The sequence below is a fragment of the Neocloeon triangulifer genome, unplaced genomic scaffold, assembly GCF_031216515.1.
Source record: "Neocloeon triangulifer isolate White Clay Creek 2 clone unplaced genomic scaffold, ASM3121651v1 ptg000004l, whole genome shotgun sequence".
Lineage (NCBI taxonomy): Eukaryota > Metazoa > Arthropoda > Insecta > Ephemeroptera > Baetidae > Neocloeon > Neocloeon triangulifer.
The window spans coordinates 2233509-2251691 of record NW_026775547.1 but is presented as its reverse complement, the minus strand read 5'-3'; the positions used below and the strand labels follow the sequence as shown (position 1 = coordinate 2251691).

Genomic DNA, 18183 nt, shown 5'->3' with positions numbered 1-18183 from the left:
TAATAATTAATTTTAACACAATTTTACCAAAATATTTTCAACAAAATTTTTCTCTACTTCACCAAGTTAATAAAATTTATTTAAAATAAAAAATTAAATTAAAGCAATAAGAAAAAGTAATGATCTCAGCAAAAAGGGAATTGTAAATTAAATATCCAAAAAAGGAATTTTTAAATAACTTGTATTTTTTTTATTCTTACCTGCGAATGATCTGAGGGGTGGTAAGGGGAGCTGCATCCTCCCTGGGTCCATTGGCCACCCATGGGTGATGCAGAACAGATTCGGCTGACAGCCGCCGGCTAGCCTCCTTCACCAGCAACCCGCGAATCAAGTCTTTGGCTTCATCCGAGATGGAGCCCCATTCTCTCTCAGGGAAGTCGTACCTTCCCTCTTGAATACTTTCGAAAAGCAATTCCTGCAAAAGAAGAAGCCATTAGGACCAAGTCCAAGAGATTAAAAATTTATTTTGAAATTCTACCTGACAGCTTTCACAGGTTCCACCCTGCTCCCAACTGCAATCAGTTCCGCAGTGTCCGTAGAAGGGTGGATAGCCGCACAACAAGATGTAAGCAATAACTCCGAGAGACCATAAGTCACAGCGCTTGTCATAAGAGCAAGAGTCGCCCACAAAAGCTTCGACCACCTCCGGGGCCATGAACTCTGCACTTCCCACCTGAGGAAAAGTAGAATACAAAATTTAGAATTTTTTTTAAATTAAATTTTGTTTAGAATACTTACAGGAGTGAGCAGTTGAGGAGTGAGGACTGGAGATGAAAGATCAGCGTTGAATTTGATGCCTGACCCGAGGTCAAAGTCGCAGATCTTCACAGGGCACAGCTCGTCGCTGGAGACGCACAGGATGTTCTCCGGCTTGAGGTCGCGGTGAGCGATGCCCTTCTTGTGAAGGAAATTGAGGGCCGAGGCGAGGTCCTTGATGATCTGGCTCGCCTCCTTCTCCGTGAAGTGGACGTACTCCTGGATGCGGTTCAATAGCGGGCCGCCGTTCACCTTCTCGAAAACCAGGTAGAATCGCTCCTCCTCCTCGAAGAACTCGATCAGTTGGATGATGTTGGGGTGGCCGTGACAGTGGTGGAACGTCTCGACCTCTTTGAATACCCTCTGGCGACTGTGGCCAGGCACTTTCTCGATGATCTGTTGACAATTAATTTGTTTTTTAATTTTTGCAATTTATCAGAATTGATTTTTGAAATTACCTTCACTGCATACTCCATATCCGTCCAAACATTCACACACGTCTGCACCGAAGCATAAGCACCAGTACCCAGAATCTCTCCCGTCAGACGGTACATTTCTGGGAAAGTCGAGGCCATGAGGCTGGATGAGCATGTCCTCTTCTTCTTGCGCCTGGTAGCCTTAGCCTGCTCCTTGCGAGCCGCGATGTCTTGCATAAACACAACCTCACCTGCAACATATAAAAGCGGACTTTGAGCAAAAGTTTCAAACGCATAGAATTCGATTCTTGGCTGGTCTCCGAGTTCGAGAGACTATTTTCTAATTAGGGCAAGAATTTCGCGCCTCGGAGGAAAAAAAAAATCATTGGAAATAATAAACGCATATATTTCGTATATTTCGGTCCAATTGTGAACCTCGACCTTTGCATTATTTTATTCTCGCGACTTTGAAATTCGGAATTGGCACCAAACCAGAACACGTGCTCGTTTCATGCATTCATTTTATAATGAAACAAATCGGCAGCACTTTTAATTCACTGTGCATGCGAGGCGAGGAAGAAAGTCGATCGCTTGCTCGCGAGAGGTTCAGACACCGGTCGAAGACGTGGCGTGATGTGAAACCTTGCGAGCGCCCCAGATTGCGAGCGGTGTGTGTGCGACTCTGCTGCACCGAGTGTTGCATATTCACTCATTTTATATTATTTGGTGCAAGTACGCTCGGATTCGGCACAAGCGAGGTACAATCGTGAATAAATTGGTCGGATTTTGAGCGGGTTGCAGGCCCGCGGCTGGCCTTTGTATCAGAAGCTTCGAGAGAGCGCGGCTACTAGTTTCAACAGCGGTTTATTATAACTGCACCGCGGCCTGTTGAACTGACTGTGTTGGTTGGCAGTCGAAACAATTGGTCACCGTTCAATTTACACCGAACGCACAGTTAAAAGTGTATAAAATAATTTAATCCAAAGCCCAATTAATTAATTAATTAATTAAAAGCTTGTTCGCAAGTTTGAAAATAAAATAGATTTTGAACCAATGCCAAGGTTGAAATTGTCAAAATATTTTAATTTTCAAGGATATAACTAAAAATAAGCCTATGGTATTTTATATTCATGAATTGCCACGTTTATGAATAATTTTTTTTTCAATTTAATGAGAGCCAGTCTTGGCATGGTAATGCAGAGAAGTGGGTGGCTGCTGGGCGTCTCTTTTGTCTGAATGAGGACTGCAACTTTTCTTGCGCTAGATAATGTGAAAATCTCTCACCGCGTACGGTGCAGTTCCTTTTTTTTCAGGACTCGTAATCTGATTTGAATAACTTGAAAGTTTGTCTCTGGTTGAAAAAAAAACTCAGCTACCAAAAAAGATAAATTTGGCAATACTGGTTTTACCGGTTATCTTTCCAAACATTTATGACGTCAAACGATTGAAATAAATTTTTTCTATCCATTCCGAGCGTTTTTAGGCCGGCAACGCCGACCTGACTATAATTTATCTAGTCCAGGTGAGCAATACCTTAATTGTTACAAAACTTTTCCATTGCATTAGCGCGGCGGGTCATCAAACGGTCAGTGCACCTTTGCTGCAACTTGTATGGCGCGGTGCATGCCCGGCCTGCGTTATTAGCACGAGACGTACTTTTTCTTTTCGCACGCACTCCTTTGCATAACATTTGAAAAGTTTTGTTTTGAAATCACCTCGTCTTGTGTGTATATATGAGCGGGAGAAAGATCAATGAACTATATGTGTGTAGCGCCGCCGAGAGTGCGTCAAAAGGAGGCTGCGGGCTCGAACGATTCTCTCTCTCGAAAGCGCAGAGCAGAGGTTGTTGCCACCTTGATCCGAAGGCAGTCTCGACAAACTCTCTCGCGATATGGCGAATTTTGTGTAGCCGCCGGACCAGGAAGACGTCCGAATTCATTATTTATCTCTGTTTTCATTGGAATGAGTCACAATTAAGAGAAAAAAGCCTTCCCGGTCGCGCTCAAGGATGAGCAGTAAAGATTGCTACTCGGTAGTTGCGTTGGTTTGTTTCGTCAGCTTTTTATTCGCATCGGCGGCGTCAATTGAAATGAAATCACTTTACAAACTACGACGCCTTCTACGTAAGTGTAAAGTGATGTGACGATTGCACATTTATGGAAGTAGTTGTAACAAGACTTCAGTATAGATTCAGGTTCTACTCGTTTTACCCAATGGTGGGAAAAAAGGGTTAAAATCTTTAAAAAGGAACCGAGCAGTAAATTTAAAATTTTCGCTGTTTAAGAAATTGAAATAAAATATTAATAAATTGGCTTTGTATTTTTTGGTTTTGATAAATGATTTTCAAAAATGTAAGTAGAAGAACAATTTTTGAAGCTATTTAGGAGCCGATTTTTGCATATTCAAATGTGAAATAAATTGGTTTTATTTTTCTTTGAATTAAAATTTGTTAGAACAAATTTTAATTTCAATCTTATAGAACTCAAGTCTGAAATTTCCCTGAAATTTTTTTAAAGATAATTAGCGTAGAAAGAAATCTTTCTTTTATCATCAAAGCCCATAAAAAATTCAAACAGTCAAGATTTCCGAACTTGATGTCTCATTTTCCAAAGTTGATATTACATAGAAATTTCTCGGTTTCTACTCACACTCAGCATTCTTAACTTCCTCCAAGATTTTCTCGACCATTGTGACTGTCGGGGGGTGTTACTTGATGGCGTTCGAAGTCACAAATGCGAATCTTCCGCGTCCCAGTTATTAACTCGACTCCCTCGGGGACAGGTCCCGGACGCTACTCCTTGTCATTCACCGCAAAGGGTCTCAGGGATGACCACCCGAGTACCGTCTCGTCTCACTCCTGTAGTCCAACTGCTAGCTGGCACGTCCGCCAGCGCACTTTTATCAACTCGATTCCCCTCGATCCGACCCCAGCGCCAGCAGCAACAAACGACAGCCGCCTGCACGTCACCAGCAACAACACTCGCGGCTCCCCCCTCCCTCCTCCGCGACTCCCGCGGAGCATTATATATTTTTTTTCTGTTATTATTATTATTGCTTTTGATATATCAACGCCGACGAAACATGATAATCTGCTCGTCTTTCCGAGTGCGAAAAGAATCAAGCTGATTTCGTCAGATTTTTTTCAAGCCGAACCTTAAAGGGCGCCTCTCTGCAAATTTTGTGCGCAGTTTCCATCCGGGGCGTGCGGAGGGGTTCGCCCCATCACTTATTCGCAAACTTTTGCGAATTTGCAGCGACTCCCTTTCCAGCCAGAGCCGGTTTTCGCGCTCGGATGGCTCTGCGTGCAAATGCGGAAAAGGGAAGCGAGCGTCCCCCCAATCGATTTTGCGAGGGTAGTTTAATGCAGTCGGACGGGGGAGGATGTAATATAATCGTATAACCAGTTTTATGAGTTTTCGTCTTTGTTCGAATTTAAATTCGCTGAAATTCTCCAGGGATTCTTAGCTTGCATTAATGAAATTGATCCGTGGGGCATGAAGAGAGAGAATTTACGAGCTTCGAATTGGAAATTTGTAATTTGCCGCGGTTTTATAATGTTACGATTCCCACTGGTCAGTGACTCAACCGGCTCCATTAACACTTGCAGTGGTAATTAATACGGGGAAAATGATGCAATGGTCGTCGATCGTTTCTGGTGCGTGCCGAGTTGATCGTTATCACATGATAGCGTCAGGGCGTCTGATGATTTGAAAATTAAACATAATTCAGAAACATCTCGAAATGTCTAGAAATTTAAAATCTGTCTCATAGGTTTCCTGCTTTTGCTCGAGTCCTCCAGAATAATTAATTTTACTGTAAAATACATAAAAATAACCAAACACTTTGGAGGAGAGTTAAAGACGCAACAAATCTGCAAAGAAAAAGTCATTTTTTTAATTCAATTTTATTTTTATTATTTTACTTTTTCACACTGAATTTCAGAATAACTATTAGGATTGTTGTTAACTTGCCCAATTATTGAATAATTAATTATAATATTCTCTCTTGAAAGTATAAATTACCAAGTTGTAAGCCGATTAGCTTGTTGTTTTGGTTCTTATTCGGAAATATAATATTCGTCTCTAAACTCAGTTGTAAAAATTGAGCCGATTTATTTTAATACTACTTCAAGTTTTTGTTTTAATTTTCTTTAAGAACCCAAATAATGTGTCTGCATCTGGAATAAGAACAACAAAAACTCTAATTGCGTTATAAAAATTCTCATTTTCAAGAGCCCAATTATTTCTAATTGAAGAGCAGCGTTCTCGTACCTTCGTCTTCATACAAAAATCGTCTTATAGGATTGAAAAAAGTGTGATACGATTCGCGGAATCCACACAAAGAATTTCTTTCTTTCTTTCTATTTCCACTCGCAGAGTATTATTGAAAGCCGCGAGAAGAGCAACGACGCATTTCATTTCACGGCGCGCGACCCCTCGGCAATCGTATGCTCAAAAAAGTGCTGCGCAGTAAAAATTGAGGTAGGCACGCTTGCTTGCAACGCAGCCATGGTTCCTTCTTCCTACCGTAACGAAAAGTAGGGAGAATAGGCGAGAGCTTGCATAGAGTTCTCTGGAAAGGAAACAAGTCGAAGGGAAGCAGATTGCGCCTGCCAAACAGCACCTGCACCGAAAAAATGCGACGCCGAATAAAAATGTGTACACACGGCGCAGAGCCGTGAATATACACAAGTGGCGTTATCAAAGGGTGGAGCAGCATAATATTATATGGATAGGGTGGACCTTTCTCGAAACATGCAAGCGTTGATTTCGAGCATTATGAACATCTACCAACCTCTACATAAAGCAGCTGCAAGTGAGAAGAACTAAAAGAATCATTTTATTTTTAAATTTTTATTTTTGTCTAGAAATTTGGACTTATCAAATCTTTGTAAATTAATTTAAGAATTACGTACAAACATGAGGACAAATATTATTCGTTCCGTTGGAAATTTTGACACTTCATTTCTTTTTCAGGTCATTTCTTTTTCTAGCTCTGTTGGATTTATTTATTTTAATATTTATTTTTTTCGTACAATTAATAGTAAAAAAGCTATCATGCATATTCTAAAATTTCAAAACTAAATTGAAATCCCAGACTGACAAATATTATCAGTTGTAATCGGTGTAGTAACGTGCGTCATGTTTGTTGATCGGAGCACTACTCTTTAATCGGAAATCTGACTGCAAATAGGACAAACTTACAAGTACATATGACAAATAGACTCGTAAACAATTATACATTCAGCTGTGCACGTTTCCATTCGCACGCACGCTCAGTTTTTCGGGAGGCAAATAAAGATCCACATAGATATATTTGTGACAATTAGGCTGCGAGCCGAACGAAAACCGTGCCAAGATCGCCTGAGTGCATATAATGTGTGTTGGTCTCTTTTCAGCAAGGTAAATATTTACCACTCGGCCTATGGACTTTGCTGCAAGCCCCGCGCCGTCTCTCGAGAGTAGAATGTTATTATTTAATTAGGAGAAGGTTATGAAATATTTCTGCACACATGAAACGGACCTGCTTCAAATATATAGAGTGTTTTGCAACTGCAAAAAGTGCAAACACAAAAAAAGGGTATAATTATGTTGTGTGAGGCATGGTTAACGAAGAGGAACATTTTTGGGCGGTCTGTGAGAATGTTTTTAACATCCTCTTGTGAGATTTTCAACTGGACTGTATATAAACAATGTGTTAAGGTGTCTGTCAGTGTCTGTGAAAAAAATAAAACAGATAATAGTAAATAATGAATAAAAAAAATGTGATGAATAAATTTTTTAAATCATGAGTAATTGAGAAATATTAAAAACATATTCCCAAAATTAAATTTGATCTTTATAAAAGAACGCTATACATGTAAATTCCATGAGTTGAAAAAAAGGTTAAAAAAATAGTTTAAAATATTATTATAATTTACTTTTACCTGGTTTTATTCCTAGCAAATTTAGCAACAGTTGTGCAAAACTAAAACTATTTGATAATTATAGTAAAGTAATAAGATAAAAACTTAATCAGTTGTGATGGTATTTCCGATATATGTTTTCAATTTTTTCCTTCTCTTTTTTCAAGGTTTAAAAATAGAGAGCAAAGAGCACCAAAACAGATAAGTGTTGTTGCCGTGGCTGATATCACATGTCTATCCCAAATCGCCGTTTTGTGTATCAATAAGTAATCGGGTGAGGTTTATAAGAGCAAAGTATATAAAATACACCCTGTATAAGAGGGAAGGGTCACATGAACCACAAACGGACCAAAACAATGCACCGTTTTGATAACACTGCAGCGAGTGTAGAGAGAAGCGCAGGTCACGTGACTCTAATTGTGACGTAATAAGTATAAATTGATCGCGGGCGGTGATGCTGCAGACGGGCGCGGCGACCAAACTACGCCGCAGATTCCTCACGCAGGCCGGCCGGTTTGTTACATCAGCCGCGAATTTTTCAAAGAAAGAAAGAAAGAGAGAAAAAGGCGAGAAGAGAGCAGAGAGCAGAGAACCTTCCTTAATGGACCTGCTTAGCATGAATACATATCTGATGTGAAGTAACAATATAATCTCTCTCACGCCGAGAGTAACCTTGGAGCGCCCCTGCAAAACACACGGCACACGGTTTGCGGCGCAATAAGCGCGAGCATAGTGTAGAGCCGGCGCTTGGCTCGCATCAAGAAACTCAACTTTGGGGTTGTTGGCTCAAGCAGGCGCGCTACGTGCTCCGAGATGCGTGTTGAGAGTGTCCACATCACATATGCACCCGAGCTTGCATAAAACATTGCAGAGGGTGTCGGTTTTTCTCATCCTGTCAGCGATGAGTTTCAGATTTAACCGCGCCGACGGATAATCTTCTGTTGTTTGCTTTCCCAAGAACAAGTTGGTTTCCCGCCAAAGTGTCGCAAAAAGTATAAAATTTTAGTAATTCTAGAGCAGAAAGTCTTATTTGAATAACAATAATTTTAATTTTATTAAAAAGAAAAAATAAAGGAACTTTCAATTTTATTCAGAAATTAAAAAAAGGTTCTTGTTAATTGAAGACTCAATAAGTCGTATTCTTCAAGTTGTAATTAAATTTTACTTGTAGAATTGTAAACTACATGGAAAATAATTCATAAAAAAATAGTAAAAAGGTGCATACAATTGTTCCAGAAATTTAAAGTTTCCAAGATTCATTGTTAGAATGACTTTTGGAGAAAAAATTTTTTTTTACCAGTCGACATGCATATTATTTTTTTTTTGCAGATAGAGAGACGAGATCACGAAACTGCTGCTTTGGTTTATTGACACCTTTGAGGAAAATTGCTGGCAAGGGGAATACCTCGCTGTACCATAAACTGGGCAAACCTGATCTCGTTTTTTGGATTTTCCCAAATGGATCGCGTGTACGCGCACGTGACGGTCAAGAGCAAGGTCAGCAGGGTTTGCAAGAACGAAGGCGTGCTGCCTTTTTGGCCAATCAAATTGTTGCTCTGAATTATGACCTGTCCAGTTTTATTGCCAATTCAAACACACCATGGTGTCCCTGATTTGCTTTTTATTAAAGCGTTCAATTTAATTTTAAATAAGGTTTTGGTAATATGTAGGAAGTAATTTAGGAGAAAAATTTATTATTATTAGAGCTACGAGACTGCAATTAGATACTTTTTTTTTTAAATACTTTATTTAGAAGAAACTGAATAAAAATAATTGTTTATTTTAAACATCAGTATTTGCTTAATGATAAAACCACTCATCGGATAAAACTATTTAAGTGGTCATTGAGTGTTTATAAACAAAACAAAAACCACAACATGCCACTTCGTTTTTTCATTAATTAATTCCAGAGCAAACAAAGTTTTATCAACGGATTTCCCTTCGAGCTATATGTGTACTTTAAAAGGATACAAACAACATGTGTTTTTTAATCATATTATTAAGTACGGCCTTTTTATGCTGTAATATTTTATTCCCTCTTGTTAAGAGATTTGAAAAATGAAACCCAAAGTTTTTTTCAACATCATTATTTGCTAAAGAAAAGCCTAAAATATTTTCTTTTTTTCCCTGTCGGAGTGAAAACCGAGCCCGCATAGGACAATAATTACAAACAATATCAGGTTTTAAAAAAGCAAGCTCTTTGTTGATTGTTCATTTCCTTGTTCCTTTTCTCTGTCCGACGTGTAAAACTGCTGCCGGTTGTGAAAATAAGTAGACACATTTATATACAAAGAAAACAATGGGAGACGAACGCGAATAAATATAAAAACTGGGTGCGATTGATTTGAAATTCAGCGCAGAGAGAGCGAGAATGCGCGCGGCAGATATGCAGCCTGCATGACAATCGCTTCAATTAAATATTTATTTGTGCGTGCTGCTGGCGAAGGCATTTTAGTATAGTTTGTCTCACCGTCGCAGAACCTGCATTGTTTTCCGAATGTATCGCATTAAAAACAAGCGCGCAGAGCCACGACGAATACTGACGAGTCGTCCAAAACTTTTTGGGAAAAAAATCAGAGTTGAGAGAAAAGTGGGAAAATTGAATGATTGTAAAAAAGTTCTGGAACAAAACAAAAAAAAATCGCGGTTTATCTATAAAATAATAAAAGTGCGGCGACCCCCCTGGCGGGGTTTTGAAACTACGCGTCGAAAAATTGGAAAAAAATCAAGCGGCCAGACTGCTGATGGCTAATAAAAGAGTTATGAGCTGGTGTTCAAGGACGAGGCATGATTTATATCTAAAAGGCGCAGATAAAAAAATGTTTATAATCAGTTTTTGATGAATTTCAAAACGTTTCAAATATATAATGTATATAATAATATTGTTAAAACTTTTGAACTATGAGCAGCTTTTTTGGATTTTAAAATGTAAAATTTTGTTTTTAATTAATTAATCATACACAATGTTGATTTTGACAAATAATTCAATATTATTTTAATTGCTTTCACAGAAAGTTTAAGCGTTAATTTCGCTTCAACTCAATCATTGCGAAAATTTTAGACATTTTATTTTCACCATCCAATTTCCAACCGGCAAAACCACACGAATCGCAATTCATCGCCAGTCCCTCTCGTATTTGCGAAATCACGAAACTGTTTTTGGCAAAAGCGTGTGTTTGATTTGGTTGCACGAAAAAGCACTCCAGCAAAACCCAAATTTTTGTGGCTTTCGCCCTCTCGGCGGGAGGAACAAATTATTTCGGCGGAACCGCATTGCTCTGGAGGCAGCTGCTGCTTTTTGCTCATTTGGCCAGCCGAAAGCTGCAGTGGTGTTTACAAACAAAAGAGTAGATCGCCCGCTGCCATCATGCCGAGCAAAAAGCGATTTCCTGCAAATAATGCAGGGCGGCTAATTGCGGCTGCACGATTTCCGAAAGAAGAAGTTCTCTTCCTCTCCTGCTGGATAGAAAACCTTATTTTTTTAGTGTGTTTACAAAAAAAGGATGTATTAATAATGCATGTGCTTTTCGTGCACGCCTGCGAGATTTATCTGCGGCTGCTCGCGATTGGTGGAAAACGGTCGTGCCGGCCGGCTTGGGAGCGCCGGGTGGCGTTTCGTTTGTTCGTCAGGAAGTGCGCAGTTCTTTTCACGTTCGACTTCCTTCGCATATCAAACATAAGGAGCGAACTTGATAGTGGCAGCATTTGCGGGGCTTTCTTTGGTATTACGCCTCGGTGCGCGGTTATGCAACCAGCATGGATATTATGCTCGGCAGATTATGTCCTGTTACATAGTAAATAATCTGCTTGGGCCGGAGAGCGAAAATAAAATACAGTGCTTCACGGGATGGATTTATTTTGGTATCATAAAGAGGATTACCTTTGAGCATACTCGTAAAGAGAGTCTATCGTATTATGCTGAAGGGCAACTGGGCGAAAGTTGTAGAGGGTCTCATTCAAAACTCGCTCAGGCTTTCATTCAAAACAATAAGCAAAACAGTGAAAAACAATTTTGAGTGGAGACTAAAAGAAAATCATTCAAATCAAAATTTTAGACAACTGCGTAGTGTGAAACAAAAATATTATAAAGGTGGGTCAGGTAAATTTAATTATTGCAAATTTTGATCTATAATTTATTGTTCTTATTCTCTTAAAGCAAATTCTTTATTTCAAAAATAGTGTGAATTAAAATAATTTTAGGAGTTTTCTTTCTCAATTTTGAAAATTCAAAGCAGCCCGGATAGTGCCGTGTAAGATATTCTTTATTTTTGTCTGTTTACTATTCCTTTAAATTTTATTTTTAATGTTCTCTATGGTAAATATTGACAAAATTATATAAATAACTACAAAGTACAATCCGTACAATCTTAATAAAAAAGCATTGGCTCCAATTATTCTCAATTTCTAATTACTTCTAATTAATTACTCTCCTTAAGATGAGCAATTAAGAAAAACGTCACATTCCTTTTGAGACCAAAATATAAATATTATCTAGCTCAGCTCTACTGCCACCGAGCAGCATCTCACTTTAAAGGGCCAGGACGTCTGTTCGGAGGCATCTGCTTGGCATTTGCCCCAAAACATAAGGACTTTTTACACTCTTAATATATTTAGAACCGAGTGAGAGAGAAGAAGTAAAAAACACATCCGGCACTCGTCTCGCGTTCTCACCCTTTTTTCAACATCGCAGTCGCAAAATAAAGAATTCAAAGCGCTTCCCTTCTTTTCGCGGATTTTTACAACGGATGAGACGCGCAGTTCCTTTTCCTTTTGATTATTATTGAATTCATTTCCTCTCTCAAATATCGCGACGCAGCCACTGAAAAAGGCCTCGAACCGAAAAAAATTCGGCGCAAAATACCTCCCCTCGTCGGACCCTGCCCAGCTTGAAAGTGGTTGAGCTGGTCTATGCAGGTCCATTTTTGGACTTTTGAGTAGAAGGAGAGAAGATTCTAAACGCCGAGCAAGAGCTTCTGAAAGCAAAAGCATATTTTCTCTGTTGCCGAGGGCCTGGGGATTTTTTGTGCCTCCCCTATATCGTAACCTCAGATGATTTTGTGAGCTGCAACTCTCTCTGCGGGGGATGCTGCAGCGCCGAGAGTGCATCAGATGGCTGCTGCTGCTGCTGCCGAATCAATACTCGCGCTGCAAAACACTCCGAGCGGTCCAGACAGGAATATCGAACCGTTTTGACGGGATTTTAAATTGCACAACTTCCACCGGCAGCGCTGCTGCAATTGCAGTTTTGAATTAATATAGAAATTATTTAAAATAGTTTGCGTTGTTTGATTAGTTGGGGGCAAAAACAGACAGACTGTTTGTCCTTTTGCCCTTGCGGCTCGCATTGGTGTGGCGGATGAAATTTTATATAGCGGCGGGTTTTTGACGCTCGGAAAAAGCGCTGATAATGTAATAATGTGACGCCATCGCAATTAAAAAGTTCCACTTCGACGAGCGCAATTCAGCACCTGCCCCAGCAGCAAATTGGAGCGAAATTTATCAATGACAAGGCTTGAGTTGACGGTAATTGGAGTTGCAATTTTGGTAAAAAGTTTTTACCAATAAACAGCCTGGAAATTTGATTACGAGTTTTAAATAAATTATTTCATGATCCAAAAAAAGTCTGAAATTTTTATCAAAGAACACATTTTTATAGCTCGTTGCGCACAAAATTAAGTATGTTCAAAATATTTAAAAAAAAAAGGGAGATATGGTCATAAATAGAAATGTGTGAAGTTTTAGAACGTATTTTTTTTTATCAAAAAGAAATTTAGAGTGGAATTTCGGAACTGAGCTAAAATTCCAACTCGTGAATTGAATTTAAATTAATTTTCAACTGTTTAAGTTACTTCTCAAATATAATTTATTTCTCTAGAATTACCACTTGTTTTTTAAAACTTGTAGATTTCTAATTTATTTTTGGAATTCTGGCATTTATAAACGAAATTTCAGAGAGCGTTTGTTTTTTTAACTAATTTTAGAATTCCACGTTAAATTACTCTTTAAAAATAAAAGCGAATTAAGCTGGAATGTACGTTTATATATTAAGGCACTGCTCCTTAACAAAACATAAAAAAGGCACAACAAAACTGAAAAATTAATGTTGTTAGTTTGGCCGTGGGACAATTCAAAAAATTGTCATTAATTTTTTTGAAATTTCAAGGAGAACACAACAATTCATCTAGCGGCGCAGCAAATGTTCACTTTTAATGGAATCGACCTTTGCTAGAATTATAATTTGTGCAGAATTTCGCTTTCGGATGTGTTTGTGCAGCCAAGTTGGAAGAGCAGCTCGGCACAGCTGCAGCTCGTTCGGTACACCCGAAATTAATTATCTCGGATCCCCTCAGCAACAGCAGAGCGAGTGTGGTTGTCAGCGTGAAGCTCTGGTTGGATCTCGTTCTCCCCCATGGCCACCAAAATAAAACTAGCGAGCCATAGATCCACTCACGTCATGTTGTCTTAGGTCGGGGGAGAAATGCAATAAATTCGTGTGAGCCACTGCGCATTTCCACGCTCCGTATTTTTATTTCTATTCACAATGTGATAAATTTTTATTGCCGAACGCGAAGCCATCTTTTTATCGCTTTCGGATGCTCTTAGCTGAAACGAAAGGCAAATCGCCAGCGTTTTATTACCAGAGGCTCGTATTTGACGAGCTTGGCTCGGCCCGAGTGAGATCGAATTGTGCGGGACAAAAGTGCGCTTGGCATTATGAATTACGTGTGGGTGAAGTACAGCGCTGCTCAAAAACCCGCGCGCTCCGTGAAAAATTGTACTCGTTTTGACAAAAGCATTCAAAAGAGTTATTTTTCTTAATTTCTATAGGAAGATGGATTTCTCTTTGGCGTACAACAGACTTCCTCTGCTGCAGTAAACAAACCATTTTTCCGAGGCCTCACCATTTAAAGAGCCTCCCTCAAGGCCATTTAAATTGTGTGCAGGCTCTGATAATTTTTCGTTTCATTATTTGCGTTCCAGGTTAATTTTGAAATAACCTTGTTTGATAAAAAGGTGCCATCAAAATAACTGAAGTTTTGAAGTTAATTTTTATTAAGAATGCATGGTGTTTTGAGTCAATGAAGATGCATGTCAAGAAAGTCTGAAGTAATTGTAAGATAAATTATTCAAATTCCTTACTATTATTAATTCAGTTATATCTTATATCAAAATAATCTTTATAATAGGCAACAACAGAACTGACAATAAGCAGTTAAACTTCTTTGATTAGCAATAAGAATCTGGTCATTAGAGCAGCAAAGCCAACTATTTATTTATATTTTAAGAACACTTTATTCTAAGAAGATAAAATAAATGTAGAAGGTTAAAACAAAATTATTAATTATATTCATATAAAAATAAAGCAATAAAGAAAATAATTTATAATTTAAATAAAAAATGTATAAATATTATTATTTTAAGCAATTTAAAAATAAAGCCATAATTTTAGTAAATATTTATATTAAAAAATATGAACGTTAAAATTTTGATGAAGAAAAAGTGACGCTTATCAATTTATTTGATATTAAAATCAATCAATTTCATTTCATTTTCCAGGCAAATGAGCGTAAAGATATTTTTGCTCATTCTTCTGAAAAGAACATTAACCAATTCAAATATGTTTCCAATTTCTCGAAATAATAACCAGCTTATTGAGCACAAATTGGATATGAAAAATGTCTCTATCTTTCAAGCAGGTTATTTCAATCACTTTTCCAGCCAAAAGGCTTTTGGCAGGCCGGCTTTCAGGCTTTGCGACCCCTCAACGTGCTGATCTGACAGAGATGTGGCGGCGTATAATAAATTGAAAGGCAGCTCGAGATCCATCATTCATCATTTTCAGCTTGATCGATCCCACTGCGTCTGCTTCGGTCCAAGGTTGAGAGAAGCTTTTCGCCAAAGCCAGACGCCGTTTTTGCATTATGCTGCCGAGTTTCGTTTCGGTGTAATTAAAACGAGAGCACCAACTGTACATAAGGACCCGAGCTCTCCCTTTCATCTCTCAACATCTGCATGCATGTGCAAAACAAATACTTGTATCGCTTTCTTTATTCAGACCAGCAGGGGCGGCGACACAAAGGCATACAAAAAGTCCATCGGAAAATGCGCCTTTGGGTACAAAAGCACGTTCCTTTGTCCTTGAAAATTTTGTTGGGAAATTTCAGGCTTTCGGCTTTAGTGCTTGTGAAGAAATTCTCACTTTGAATGGAAAAAAGGGAAAAAATCTCTCCCTGTTTCCCAAAAGGTTTGGCGAAAGGTTGCACTTTCCTTTACCTCAATAAGTCAAGTAATTTTACTTACTTACAAAATAAATGTGTTTTAATTTTCTGTTTAACAAGTTTTAGCTGTAGAGATGTATCATATCTTTGTCATTAACTTCCATCAAGATGTCAGCTTACCTTGATATTTATTTTTCTAATTCCTTTAAATTTTAATTCACTGATACCCTTAAGGTAACAGGGAATTAATTTTGAAATAATTGTTAAACATAAGATGAGATGCAAGTTGCACTTGTTTTCAAAATTGAGGTGCTAAAAATTTAAAAAACAAACTCCAAACTGAACCAACAGAACTTTCTTCAAGAAAATGCGCCGCGTTTTTTGCGACATTGAATTGGTTGATTGACTCGAGGGCAAAGTTGCAAGTTTTGCGTCGTTTTTTTTTTAAGTAATTACTTCCGCGTGTTGAGAGACGATGACATTGCGAGCGAGGCCATAGGTCACGCTGGGCGCAGTATCTCTATTTGTGCGACGAAAATTCAAGTTCACGCGACGACGACGAGATAAGAGGTTTTCCTGCGCACACTATTTTTTTCTTCTCGCTCGGCGGAGAAAAAGAAATTCACATGTGCGGAAAAAACGTTGCGAAATGTAAAAATGTGCGGAGTGAAATGCAGGGAGGCGTGTCAGAAACAAAGATGCACCGCCGTCTGCCTTGTCAAGAGCAGACGCGTTCTCCTTAAAATAACCTTGCCGGAGAAAAGAACAAAAATTCCACATTGGCAGCACGTTTATTGAGAGAGAGAATAATGCTGCAAAACTCCCTCTGCCTCCCTGCCTTCGAGAGAAGAATGGAGATTTTATCTGGCCGCACGGCTTTTGCATGCACAGACATTTACAAAATTTAAAAAAAGAAAAAAGGAAATTGTTCTTGCAGGCCGTGGGTGCAAAACAAATACAACGAAAACTGGCGACGATAAAAAGGAGATGAAAACAAAACGTTTATGGCGTTTTTATACTGGCGCTAGTGTAAATTTTATTGTTCCAGCCGCAGTTTTCTCTTTTGCTCATATTTGCAGAGCTCTGGAAAATAACACAGGAAAGAAATGGGTTGTAATAAAGTGTCCTATCCCCACGTATTATCTTAGTCTACACACACATGACAGTAATAAATTGCACCGAAGTTAAACGTTAAAACGAGCAAATAAAATAAATAAACCAGAAAGAGCGACAATTTTGTCTTGAAATTTTAATAAGCAAAGGAAGTTCATCGATCGGTGGTGTGTTTTATTTTTTCTGACGAAAGACGGACGGATCGTTTCAAAGTCATTCCGTGTGCGGAGTTTTTTGTGTTGGCTCGTAAAAGGCTTCCCTCCGCACATCGCGCGACACTCTCTTCGCGTGTTCTCTGTGTGTTTAATGAGATAAAAATGTAAGTGACTCAGAGCAATTTAACAACAGGGGAGGTGTCGGCTTTTGATAATTTCCAGCCGAGCCGCGAAAATTGCCTGAGTCATGTGCCAAAACAAGCCGCGCGACAATGAGTGCTGGAATTAGTTCGATATATAAAAATGTAAAGGCTATTTTGTCAGCCAGGTTTTCAAGGACAAGCTTTTTTGATAAACATATCACAAAATTGTAAACAGGCAAACCCTTTTAATCTGGTAAACTGTAACAAGTGAAATTAATTAGATATTCGTGCTTTTTTAAATTAGTGCAAAATATAGCATTTTTTTTAATTAATTGAAATATAGTATTTTGATATGCAATTATCAGAAGAAAAAGATGAAAAGATAAAAAAAATCGATGATTTTTTTTTGCATTTTTAAACAAACAAAGAACAGAGTCATCATGAGATGCATCGGTTTTTATTTGTTTTCTCACCCTGCATAAAAACATTTAATTTCTAAAGTGTAATTAAATTGGTGCACACGACGATGGTGTTCAACTTTTTATACACGACACAATAGCATTCCATCTCATCAATTATAATCTTTACTGGCAGAATGCAAGCATATAATGTGCAGCAATTAACTCTCCAACATAAAACAAAAACACGCCAAAGTGCGATGATAATCTCTACTGCTGCTGCTGCTGCTGTGCCGCGCATCTTTTCTTTTTTATGTTATCTGCCTCACTTTTTATGGAGTCAATGAAACACTCGGCGCGGTAATTGGCATTGTCACTGTCCTTTGAACGAGCGTGGTATAGAAATAGCAATGTCCGCGATAATGACCGAGATTAATTGAATGGCATTATAAGCAACACATTCAAAGACTATTTGCCCAGTTCGCATGCAAAAGCGCACGCACGCCACATTCATAATTTATTCTGCCTCCACAGAGCTGTTCATAAAAAATAAAGAGCTCCATATTTAAGGAGACCCTAATTTATTGAAATTTCAAAAATTCCTATAAAAAATTGTCCTAAAAATGCCCTTTAATGTTGTTCCTTTAATAAATTCTTTTTTTTAATCTAATATTTGGCAATATTGAAATATAATTAAAATTAGTTGTTCTCACATTTAAATTAATGTTACAAAAAATTCGATGCAAGATTTGTCTAAAATAATAATAATAAAAAAAAAAATGCTCGGAACACCTTGTCTAGGAGACAAATATTTTGAGAGAAATTGAATTGTGCAATTTTTTTTTAAGGATTTTCTATTTATAGGAGAAATGAAGAGATGTTTTAGGACAAACGATTGAGGGGAAATAATGGCGCGTTCAATATTTCAAAAACTGTCAGTCTCCACCGCCCGAAAGCAACTCTTTTACCCAGAGAGTTTCTTTCTTTTTTTACTTTCGTGCACGCAAAAAGCGCGCCGCTCCCATTTCTTTGACAAAAGAGTAATCGAGGGTGGGAAGCGAGAAAGAAGGGCAAGGGG

At 38.3% G+C, this 18183-nt stretch overlaps 1 protein-coding gene across 2 annotated transcripts in view; it reads right to left on the bottom strand.

Annotated features, from left to right (window-relative positions):
* The window catches only part of LOC132193580 (MAP kinase-interacting serine/threonine-protein kinase 1-like), a 41689-nt gene that overhangs the window by 2376 nt on the left and 21130 nt on the right, over nt 1-18183 (bottom strand). Inside the window, exons 1-5 of one of the 2 annotated variants that reach the window (XM_059614339.1) lie at nt 3821-4054; nt 1215-1423; nt 739-1152; nt 479-673; nt 201-415 (exon numbers count right to left, since the gene is read on the bottom strand). In XM_059614339.1, the coding sequence (XP_059470322.1) occupies nt 201-415; nt 479-673; nt 739-1152; nt 1215-1423; nt 3821-3860 (1073 nt within the window). In that variant the 5' untranslated portion in view covers nt 3861-4054. Of the gene's footprint in view, nt 1-200; nt 416-478; nt 674-738; nt 1153-1214; nt 1424-3820; nt 4055-18183 lie in introns of those variants that run through there. The other variant, XM_059614338.1, reaches the window with a different exon arrangement.